Source organism: Lactuca sativa, chromosome 2 (assembly GCF_002870075.4).
Source record: "Lactuca sativa cultivar Salinas chromosome 2, Lsat_Salinas_v11, whole genome shotgun sequence".
Taxonomy (NCBI): Eukaryota; Viridiplantae; Streptophyta; class Magnoliopsida; order Asterales; family Asteraceae; genus Lactuca; species Lactuca sativa.
The window spans coordinates 227862833-227874987 of NC_056624.2; the positions used below are offsets into that span (position 1 = coordinate 227862833).

General features: G+C 37.8%; 1 protein-coding gene across 1 annotated transcript; it reads left to right on the forward strand.

The window, feature by feature from the left end:
- The first annotated feature begins 7111 nt into the window (after positions 1-7111).
- Positions 7112-8928, forward strand: LOC111903258 (ATP-dependent Clp protease ATP-binding subunit CLPT1, chloroplastic). The gene is made up of 6 exons (XM_023899041.3): positions 7112-7427; positions 7702-7737; positions 7830-7939; positions 8068-8247; positions 8400-8527; positions 8626-8928. The coding sequence occupies exons 1-6, from the start codon at positions 7198-7200 to the stop codon at positions 8668-8670; spliced, it is 729 nt and encodes a 242-aa protein (XP_023754809.1). The 5' UTR covers positions 7112-7197; the 3' UTR covers positions 8671-8928.
- Positions 8929-12155: the final 3227 nt, after the last annotated feature.

The following is a 12155-nucleotide window of genomic DNA, read 5'->3' on the forward strand; positions in this document are numbered from 1 at the left end:
AGGCAGCTATCTGGGCTGCCAAGTCTGTGGAGAACATGATCAAGGGGAGAACCACCGTCAAGGTTGAGGTTGGTGAGAAAAGGAAGTTTGAAGGAACATCTGGTTCCAGTAAAAAGAGTAAATTTTCGAAATTTGATTCGAAAAAGTTTGGAGGAAAAGGAGGCGAAGCAAAGTGGTGTGATAAGTGTAGGAAAAAGCACTTTGGGAAATGTAGCGAGGATGTGACCTGCTACAAGTGTGGAAAGGTTGGACATTTTGCCAATGAATGTCCAAACAACAAAAGGATGTGTTTTGGGTGTAATGAAGAGGGGCACATTTTGAAAGACTGTCCGAAGAAGAAGGAGGCAGCAAAGCCCAACATTCCACCAAAGCCGAAGGCGAGGGCCTTCCAGATGACACTTGAGGCTGCGAAAGATGAAGCTGATGTCGCTTCAGGTACCTTTCTCGTAAACGAATTACCTGCTCATATATTGTTTGATTCTGGAGCCAACTACTCCTTTATTTCGCATGACTTTGGTAGAAAGCTAGCTTTGCCTATTGATAGACTAGATGATGCTTTATTAGTCGAAGTAGCTAGTGGCAAGTTTGTACCTGTTAGCCATCGTATGAAAAACGTCTTGATCGACCTTAATGGGAATAAGTTTCTCGAGGAATTATTGCCTATCGAACTAAATGGTTTCGACATCGTGTTGGGAATGGATTGGCTTAGCGCCAATGATGCCGAAATTTTGTGCAAGAAGAAGATAGTTAAAGTAAACCCGCCTGGAAAAGATTCATTTATGGTGTATGGGGACAAACGACGAGTGAATTCTGGGATCATTTCTCTAATGAAAGCCAGAAAGTGTTTGACCAAGGGATGTACATCATATTTAGCATTTGTGATTGATGCTAAGAAGGAAAAGAAGGTGATGCAGAGCATTCCAGTGGTGTGTGATTTTCCGGAAGTGTTCCCCGAGGATCTTCCTGGATTACCACCTGATAGACAAGTGGAGTTCAGAATAGACTTGTTACCAGGAACCACGCCAATAGCAAAAGCACCTTATCGATTAGCACCGACGGAGATGAAGGAACTAATGATGCAACTTCAGGAGTTGTTGGACAAAGGTTTCATTAGACCTAGTTCATCGCCCTGGGGAGCTCCGGTGTTATTTGTGAAGAAGAAAGATGGGAGTATGAGAATGTGCATCGATTATAGAGAGCTGAACAAGGCAACAATAAAGAATAGATATCCGTTGCCGAGGATTGATGACCTGTTTGATCAATTGCAAGGTTCGAGCTATTTCTCGAAGATCGATCTTAGGTCAGGATATCATCAGCTGAAAGTAAGAGAGCAAGATATCGAGAAGACTGCATTCAGAACTAGATATGGACACTACGAGTTCTTGGTTATGTCGTTTGGACTAACCAATGCTCCAGCAGCGTTCATGGATTTGATGAATAGGGTTTGTAATCCTTTCCTTGATAAATCCGTGATAGTGTTCATAGACGACATTCTGATCTACTCGAAAAGCCAGGAGGAGCATGGCAGGCACTTGCGAGAAGTGTTAGAAGTTTTGAAGAAGGAGAAGCTTTATGCGAAGTTCTCCAAATGTGGTTTTTGGATTCGTGAGGTCCAATTCTTGGGTCACGTGGTCAACCAAGAAGGGATAATGGTTGATCCAGCGAAGATCGAAGCTGTGACGAAGTGGGAACAACCGAAAAGTCCCACGGAGATTCGAAGCTTTTTAGGATTAGCCGGATATTACCGAAGGTTTATCCAAGGTTTTTCTTCGATTGCTACTCCATTAACAGCTTTGACCCACAAAGGAGCAACTTATGCTTGGAGTGAGAAGCATAAAGAAGCATTCGAGAAGTTAAAGAAGAAGCTATGCGAGGCACCGATACTTTCTCTACCCGATGGAGTTGAAGACTTCGCTGTTTATAGCGATGCGTCTGGTGTTGGATTGGGTTGTGTTTTGACCCAAAGAGAAAAGGTGATAGCATATGCGTCTCGACAGCTGAAAGAGCATGAAAAGAATTACCCGACTCATGATTTGGAGTTGGCAGCGGTAGTTTTCGCTCTGAAAATATGGAGGCATTACCTCTATGGCACGAAGTGCAAACTTTTCACTGATCATAAGAGTCTCCAATACCTCTTTAATCAGAAAGAATTGAATATGAGGCAACGACGCTGGCTAGAATTACTTAAAGACTATGACTGCGAGATACTTTACCACCCTGGTAAAGCTAATGTTGTTGCTGATGCTCTCAGTCGGAAGGTCAATCTTGAAAGGAAGAGGCCAAGAGCGTTGAGAATTGAAGTTGTCTCGACTATTTTGGAAAGTATAAAGAAAGCTCAAGAGGAAGCTTCTGAGAAAAATGACCGAAAGGAGGAACGTTTGGGTAAAACGTTGGTGTTTGGTACTAATGGTCATGGACTGAAGGTATTCCAAGATCGTATTTGGGTACCTAAGTCAGGAGGAATTAGGGATCTTTTGATGGAAGAAGCTCACAAGACCATGTACTCGATTCATCCGGGTAGCACTAAAATGTATAGGGACCTGAAACCCTACTACTGGTGGCCGACGATGAAGCTTGATGTTGCAAAGTATGTGGCCGAGTGTGTGACTTGTGCGAGAGTCAAGACACAACATCAGAAACCGTACGGGAGTTTAGAACCTTTGCCTGTGCCTATGGGTAAGTGGGAAGACATTGCTATGGATTTTGTCACTAAACTGCCCAGAACAAAGAATGGTCACGACATGATTTGGGTGGTCGTTGATCGATTCACTAAGAGTGCGCATTTCATAGCGGCCAGGGAGAAATGGTCTATGGAAAAGCTTGCGAATTCTTACGTGAAGGAAATTGTGAGGCTTCACGGTGTTCCGTTAACGATTGTATCTGATCGTGATAGCCGTTTCACCTCAAGGTTTTGGAAAAGTCTACAAGAGGAAATGGGTACCAAGTTATGTTTAAGCACAGCTTACCATCCGCAGACTGATGGTCAGAGTGAAAGAACAATACAAACACTTGAAGATATGCTGAGAGCATGTACCTTGGAATTCCTAGGTAATTGGGATGAACATTTACCGTTGGTAGAATTTTCATATAATAATAGTTTTCACTCGAGCATTAAGATGGCACCTTATCAAGCTTTGTATGGACAGAAGTGTCGTACGCCGTCTTGTTGGCTTGAGGCTGGGGAAAGGCAGTTTATGGGACCGGAGTTGGTTCATCAAACTGCTGAAAAGTTGAAAATAATTAGGGAAAGAATGTTAGCAGCTCAAGATCGTCAAAAGAGCTATGCTGACAAGAAGCGAAGACCGATGACTTTTGAGGTTGGAGATTCGGTTTTGCTTAAAGTCTCGCCGTGGAAGGGACTTATAAGATTTGGTAAAAGGGGAAAGTTGAGTCCAAGGTTTATTGGACCGTTTAAAGTCCTTCAGAGGATTGGGAATCAAGCTTACAAGCTCGAATTACCCGAAGAACTGAATGGAATTCACAACACCTTTCATGTGTGTTATTTGAGGAAGTTCACGGGAGAAGTTCCCGATATAATTCCAATTTCTGAATTGAGAATTGATGAGAACAAAAGGTTGATTGAAGAACCAGAGGCAATTGTTGACCGAAAGACTAAGAAGTTGCGACGCAAAATGGTTGGGTTAGTGCTTGTCCGATGGAAACACACGAATGGGCCGAATCTCACCTGGGAGACGGAGAGTGACATGTTGAGTCGCTATCCGCATTTGTTTGTTGATGTGTGATTCCGGGGACGGAATCATTCTAAGGTGGAGAGAATTGTAACGCCTGTGTTTCGGGCTTGCCATTTGTAGCAATGTAATAGTCTAGGTTAACCTTTGTAACCCGTTTTGAAATAATAAGAGTGTATTATTTGAGTATTATGTGTTTTGTGCTTAATTGCTTAATTATGTGGTTTGATTAATTAAGAATAAAAATAAGCGTCAAAATTTAAGTGTAAAATAAACTTAATATCTTTGGTTAATGTTGTAGTAATTGAAACGAGGTTTCCGAATATATATAGAACGCCCAAATCTGACTTCGTATGAGGAAGTTATGATTTATCGAAGTTCTGGCTTAGCGATATACAGCCTGTTTTACTCGATTTGAGATCGAGCGGTTGTTAGCCGAAGCAATCTAAATGAGAATCGAAGATCTCATTGTTGGTATTGAAACGATAAAAAGTTAGGCGAGAACGGACGTCAAACGAAGAAGTTATGAATTTATAACGAAAGTTTCTGTACCGGCCTATTAAAAATAATTAATAAAAATAAAGTCAAATTTAGCCGACGGAGTCTAAACGAAAGTCGTAGAGCGTGGTCTCACCTTCGCGTGGATATAAAGAACGTCGAAAACGGAGTTCGTATGATGAAGTTATGAATTTCCGAAGTTTATTAATCATTTTGTATTTATTTTTAATTCAAAATTCGGAAGCATTATCCGAAGGAGTCACCGATCTGATCCGAGGTACGCCCCGCGTACTCGAGTACGCCCCGCGTACTCCGAGGGATGTCGACACTCGCACTCGAGCACTTCGGATACGTAAGCAATAACGTTTTGGGCAGTACGCCCCGCGTAACGCAGTACGCCCCGCGTACTCCGAGGCTCCAGCCTCCTATAAATAGGATGCGAGGGTTCCGGGTATTTTTGCCAATTCCCTCTCGTTTTCGTGTCGAAGCTCTGTGCAAAAACCCCCGAAGCTACCCCAAAGTCCCGGTATCATACTCTAGCCCCGAGGCAAGTCCCGAGATCCCGAAGATCCCGAAAAGTGCGGTTCCCGAGTCGAAGCTCTGCCCGCGAGAAGTTCGATTTTCGAGAAGATCTTCCAGATCTGCTGTGGATTACGACTTCTATAAGCCGTAGTGCTGTCCGATCATCTTCTGATCAAGTGAGTGTGTAGTTATTTCTTCTAATACAATAATACGAAGTATTTTATATAAAAATACGTGCTATGTGTATATATTTGGTTGTGTTATGTGTGAATGAGTATTCACTCTCTTCTATCTTATAGATCTGTTTATTTCTTTAATGAGATATGTGTTATGTGTGTGTGTGCCTCATCTGTTATGTGATATATGTGTTGATTAAAGCATGCTATACAAGTTTTCTTTAAACTATGTATACAAATGTATATTTTTATCTACTAATATGTTGGGTAGAACATGGGTAGACAGTTGGTGTGTAATAAACAGATGAGAGGCCTCGTTGTTGTTTGATTGAGTCATCTAGCGGAGTTTAGATGACGACCACTGGCTATTCTAGACAGTCTTGTGGAAACATTAGCAGGTTCGCCACCTGTAGGTGTTAATGAACTTGGGTGTTCATTCGCTGTACTCCATCCCCCTCATGGTTGCCTTATTTGACTTATATTGCTGAGGTACCCCCGAAGCATGTGTTGTCACCCCGATAAAATATTCTTAGACTAGGTCCCTTATGTTAGTTGTTTTAGGGACATTAAAGTGAGAATAACGGGAATGGGTAATTGGGTTATTGTTGGTTGGTGAAAATTAAATATGATATTTATTGTGGGTTGAAAACCCTATATGCTCACCAGGCTCCCAAGCCTGACCCACTCAGTTTTAAATTGTATTACAGGTAGTGGCGGAAGGGCATGAGATGGATGAACCATCAAGTTGTTTTGTTTACAAGTCTGCATATGTTTATATTTGTTATATGACTTGTAATGTATTCGTTTATGCTTATTGGTCTGAATCGGAACATGACACCCCGAGTTTTGATTATAATGAAAATACATTTCTTTTATGAAATGCTTCGGTAAACAATGTTTTATCATGTTTTGTTTTTGGGAACAAATTCCGCAACTCTTTCAAATCAAAAGGATTTACTCTGAAAATATTTAAAAGCATAAATGAAAATCGGTCTTTTCTGGCCGAGATTTTGGGGATGTCACATATTAGGATGTTGGTGTTGTAGGTATTTAGAAACTTATGTAATGTGTACTTGTTTGAAGATGTGTTAAGAACTTGAAAACTTTGCATGTAATGCTTGTGTTGTAGGTCTTTTTAAAAATTTGCATCATGGTTGTGTTAAGAACTTTATAACTTTGAATGTAATGGTGTGTATGCACTTTTTGGTGATGAATTAATATGTTTTGTGTACTACCCTTCACTTCACAGATCAATTAATAACAATGTACATTTCAATTGCAAATGAAAACCATCTTCAAGATGCAATTACAATACACTTAACAATTACATTTCAAAAACATTCAAGAAATTGAACAATGAACTATAACAAACTACATTCCATTACCATTACCATTACCACTGCATTACACATTAATCTGATACATAAACCAAATACAACAACACCAATTCCAAAACCACCTACATAAACTGAAAGCAAAAAAACCCCTATCCGATTAAAATAAAAAAAACCCTGCAATGGTTACAAACCAAAAACCAAAACTCCATTACCATCCAAACCTTCAGAAGATACTTAGAGATTAAAATAATACCAAAAAAAAAACACCCATGAACAAAACAACATCAGCTGGTAGTTCCATAATTTTGCAGTTACAATGGCGACCCTCTCCTCCAATCGATTCATTGATCTTATCAAACCTGGAATCACCACCAATGCCCTAGCACACATAGGGGGATCAGACCATCGAATGAAACCCACATCTTTTACAGTTCCAAAATTGCCTTCCAGGGTTACGATCCGTCCATGAAGTGATTTTCGTTGCTTCATTCCCATATCTACAAGTCACCATCTTTGAATCAGAAGCGATTGGATGTCGTGAAGGGTGCAACGGTCGAGCAACAGTGGAAAGGAGGAGAGATGATCGACTGATGAAGCTAAAGGATTTGCCCAAAAATCGGACATGCAATTTCTTTTAAAGAGAGGAGGTTACAACTGAAATGACGAAATTACCCCTGCAATATTTTATTAAAAAATGAGTTAACAGTGAAATGCTAACGGAGTGAGCCGGAAGGACCATTTGTTAAAAGTTTTGAAACCATAGGGACCATCTGTGAGGTTTTTTGAACTTAGGGACTAAACTTGATATTTCTGGAAACCACAAGGACCATTTTTGAAGTTTTGTCATTTGAAAATTTATCGTAAAAATATATTGTAAAGTTAAAAGTAGAGTAAGAAAAACTGGTTACGTCGTCTACGCTCTAACGGAAGAAGATTGAACAACAGAGTTAGTTGCTTAGGGTTTTCTTGTTCTCCATGGCTGCCCAATCTCTTTCGGTACTTCCCGTTTCCCCTTCATCTTCCGGTTGCCGGTGTAGGAATTCATGCAATTCGTCGTTTCTCCCGTCCAGGAGAATCAGTTCCAGGGCCATGGTTAGTTCATTCGTCGGACTGCAGCTCTCAATTCCAACACCGGATTCGAGGCATAGAAATTTTGGCCGATACTCATGTATCGTCGCAACGGTCTCGTCTAGTCCTACAACTCCGTAAGTCCGTGTTTTTTTGCACATCAATTGCTATTATGTGAATTCATATAAGTATTGGCGTTTTACCTCTTAACTCTTAAGTCAAACGGACTTAAACCTATTCCTGAAAACCGATACAAGCTCACAAATCTTCCGGGAATCATAACTTTGGTAGGATTTGCTACTAATATGAATGATCTTGCGGGAATTATAAGTAAAAGTGCAGCTCATACTTCCTTAACAGATGAAATTGAATTAACGACGTTTACTGTGCAATTTCATCGCTATTTTGCAGGACTCCAGAGAAGGAAACTCCTGAAAAAACCGCCAAGTAAGTTTATTTCTGCAATTTTGGTTGTTCTTATCCGGTATTTAGTTTCTTTTATCTGAGATTATTGTTGTTGATGTTGTGAGTGTGTGAAGATGGTCGTTTAGATTCATAAAGTCGTTTGCCATGGGTGAATTGGAAGCTAGGAAGTTGAAGTTTATGAATACTGGGACGGAAGCTCTGTTGATGGGCATATTGGTTGAGGGTCAGTCAGATAATTTCCTAATCTTTTAACCTTGGCACATTCATTGCAACTTTTTTTCTAAATTCTTTTGTTTAATCACATGTATAATCAACTTCAGCATCATTCAAAGCATCTGCTGATTTTACCAGGTACTAGTTTGGCTGCAAAGTTATTAAGAGAAAGTGGTGTAACACTGTTCAAAGTGCGAGAAGAAACTGTAAAATTACTTGGAAAATCAGACATGTATATCTTCAGCCCTGAGCATCCTCCATTGACTGAACCAGCTCGCAGGGCCATTGATTGGGCAATAAACGAGAAACTGAAGTCAGGTGGACTTTTACTTCCCTGTATAAGTATTCTTGTTTACTTCACTATTTCTTGAACTGTAAAAATCTAAATTAATGAGCCTACTGGTAGAAGCTAAAAATGGTAGTGGTCAATCAAAGAAGGTGTTGACAGTTTTGTAATTGATGTTTGACAGGAGAAACAGGAGAAGTAACAACTTCCCATTTGCTTTTGGGGATCTGGGCACAAAAGGAATCAGCTGCTCACAGGATCATGTCTGCACTTGGTTTTGATGATGATAAAGCTAAAGAGCTTGCCAAATCTGTAAGTTCAAACATTCATTCCCTCACACCTCTAAATATTTTTTTAATAAAAAAAACTTTTTGTCATCTCATATTCTCATTATTTATATATATATTCAGATGGACATTGAAATTGTTTTGAGCTTCAAAAGGAAGGGACTTTGAAGAACCTTATAATACATGTTCATGTTCCTGCTTCAATCTTCATCGGCTGCTTGAGGACCCACTTGTTTACAGAACAAATTTTATGCCATGAAGCAAAATGAAATTTGTAATTTAAGGGGCTAAAATCGTCAAATCATATAATGCAAGAAGCCCAGTGGTATTGCTTTTATTGTACAATTTCATAAGTCTGTAATCTTATAATATGGTCATTCAGTTTCAGTTGGTTGGAATAAAAGCTACCCAAGCTCATACCTGTCATTCTTAATTCATTTATTGGAGATTGTGTTTGTTACATAGGACATAACTAGACAAGTTTTCAATAATGAGGAGGGCATTTATGTCTTTTGCACAAACGGGAGATGAAGATCAACTCCTTAAACCAACTTTTTCGATGGACTATAAATAAATTGCAAATTTTGTCTTATCAACATTGGTCTAGTCTCAGTTTCGGTTCAATACATGTTTTGTTCTGTCTTGTTAGTAATTGGCTATTGGCTGAGTGATGGGCCCTTTGATGATGGTCAAAAGAATAAGTGTGAGTGTTTGGGTATGCAATCATCCATTCATGTATGTTGTTATGATGGTTAACATTCATCTTTTAGTGATGTATATGGTCTATGGCCTATGATGGGTATGGGGGAGTGGGTTCTGAAATTGGGGGTGTCAAGTGAGATTCCGTACGACTGTTGTTGGATAAGTAAGTGGTGGTCAATTTGTATTCGCTAATTGCCACATGCAGTGCCAGTGGGGGTCACTTCTCACTTGTTGCCCACTTTCGGTTGCCTCAGGTCAACAAACAGCAATATACATGTCACATGCAACCAAAATATCGTATGTATTGCTTAAACACTTATTGGACTTATCAATTATATCATTCTTTTCCTTGTATCATAAACAAAATTTATCAATTTTGGGTTATATAATCTGTGTATATCAGATTCATCAGTTATATTGAGGGATGTAACTGATGTAAATAAAGGTGAGATGTATTTGTTGATTAGTCGTTAGTGGTTACGGTTCAGAATTAAAATTAGTCATTTTGAGTTGTATTTTACGACAAACAGATAAAGCTGGAAAAGAATACTTGTAAAGAGAATTTGACCGAATTGTTGAAAGGTGTCTTATAATTGAATACTTACAAACCTAAATCGCTTTATCTATAAAAGTAAAATTGTTAATGTAACAATGTAGCATAAAAGTAAAATTATTATCATCTAAAGTTTAAAAATAAGCCCCATATTGAATATTATCTGCAAGATTTGTCATTTTTATTTTTGAAAAATGTCATAACCAAGTAGTATAAAATAAGTTACTAATAATGTTTTAGCATATAGTAATAATACAAAGTAAAAACATATGTTCTTTTTAAAAAAAAAAAAAAAAAAAAATTGGTGTGAGTGAGTAGTATTTGGTTGTTGAATTATGTAAAGTACAGGAGGAGGCATGAGGGTGCACGTGCGCACAATTTCAAAAAACGAAGGCAGGCAGCGTCTCTTTGAGTTTTGGGGACCATCTCTTTTGTAAGAGAATGTCAAACCAAACCACAACACAACACACACCCGACCAACTTAATCATGCATTGTCCCTTAATTCCTCTCTTCTTCTTTTTTACCATTTGCAATATGATCACCTTTTAATTTTTATATAAATCATCAGCTTTATAACTAAACTTTATCAAGCATGTTGTAGAAATCATCAAGGCTCATATGTATGTATATATTGATTATTGATACACAATTGCCCACAGTTTTTATCTTTACAGTTGTTGGTTCGAAATCAGTCGATTAAATACTGTTTCTACATCGTATAACTATAACTATATATATATATATAATGTTAATTAGTGCTATGTCTATTCGTATGAAAGAAACCTCACACATATCTAATATCTTTGACACCTGTGTTTACCTAAAACATGGGACCAAACCAATGCTATCCACAATTTGGTCAACCTCCATATCATCTTCTAATCGGGTCATGTCCCACTAATATTTCAACCCATATTATTCATTTCTTTGTGTTCGTCTAATTACTTTTTTTTTCCTTCTTTCTTAGTTTATACAAGGTCCAAGGACATAATGTCAAAATATTCAAACTTTTCGGTGGAAACTTGTTAGTCGATATGACTCGAGTCCACGGGCAGGAACCATGGATTTTTTTTCTATTACTTGACCGGTTTAAAAGTAATTATACTATTGTGCAAGGCTTTGGACTTAATGACCTTCATCCTACTTCAAACATTTATCCATTTGATACTGTCATTCGAGTTTCTTCAATTTGTTTCGGGCCAGGTTATTTATTATGTTCACCAAAACTCCAAGTCAGACATTAACATCTTGTATACATCTATTGAATATTTTTTTAGTGACAAATCAGGTTCTAGATAGTGATTACTGAGGGTTATATTGTCTAATTAATAAATACAGTTTTTGGTTTATTATATAACATTTTAGATATAAAACTTCAATTTTTATAAGACCTACATTTAAATTATTATATTGAGGTCGGCCTATGTTTAGGAACTCTTTAGTTATATGTTATTTTGAAGTAATATAATGTGACTAGTATAAGAAGACAAAAGCATCATTTTCTTAACATACATGTCGTATTTGTATGATTATGAAAACCATATAGCTCATAAAGGTTTCTATTTGTTTCCATTATTGTTTTTATGATAAAAATTCTCAAAAATATTATTTAATACCTCTTCGTGACAAAAACATCATTTTCTTAACATACATGTCATATTTGCATGATTATGAAGACCATAGAGGTCATAAAGGTTTTCATTTGTTTTTCATGATGAAAATTCCACAAAATTATTATTTAATACTTGTTTTTGTTCTTGTAGCAGTGGTATGTGTTCAATTCATATTGGTCGAGTCTATTATTACATAGGGTTAAGCCTAAAAAGTTGTTTTGAAAAATTGACATAAGCTACGATAAGAGATTGTATCACAAACACTTGAACTCGAATATCCAATTTCTTAATGAAAATAGTAAATTACACGAATCGTTAGAATTATGGGTGTTTTGATTGTTTGGATTCAAGGAGAGTTGTGATGCACTTTCATATTAAAATATTTTGATGATACAATCGAAATTTCAACCGGATAAAACTAGTGATTTCTAGAACAGAGAATGTAGAGAGTTATGATCTTCTTGTACTATATTCAAAACGACCAAAAATGGGAAATAACCATAGTGTATGAAAACTGACATATGATAGTTACAAAACCACTACTTAACTGCTATAAAAACCGGGTCTAAAAATAAAAAAACCAGGTCAAAACCCAGCCAAGGGCTTAGCCCCTTGGAACCCGTTACCAGGGGCGCTGCCTCTGGACCCCCGTGGTTTAGTGGCTTCTCCCCTAAATACCGATGTACTTTAAATCAAAATAAATTCAACCAAGTTTTCACTTTGTGTCACCCTTACTTGTTTAATATTTATTAAGATTACATCGGTCAACAATGTCATCTCATTA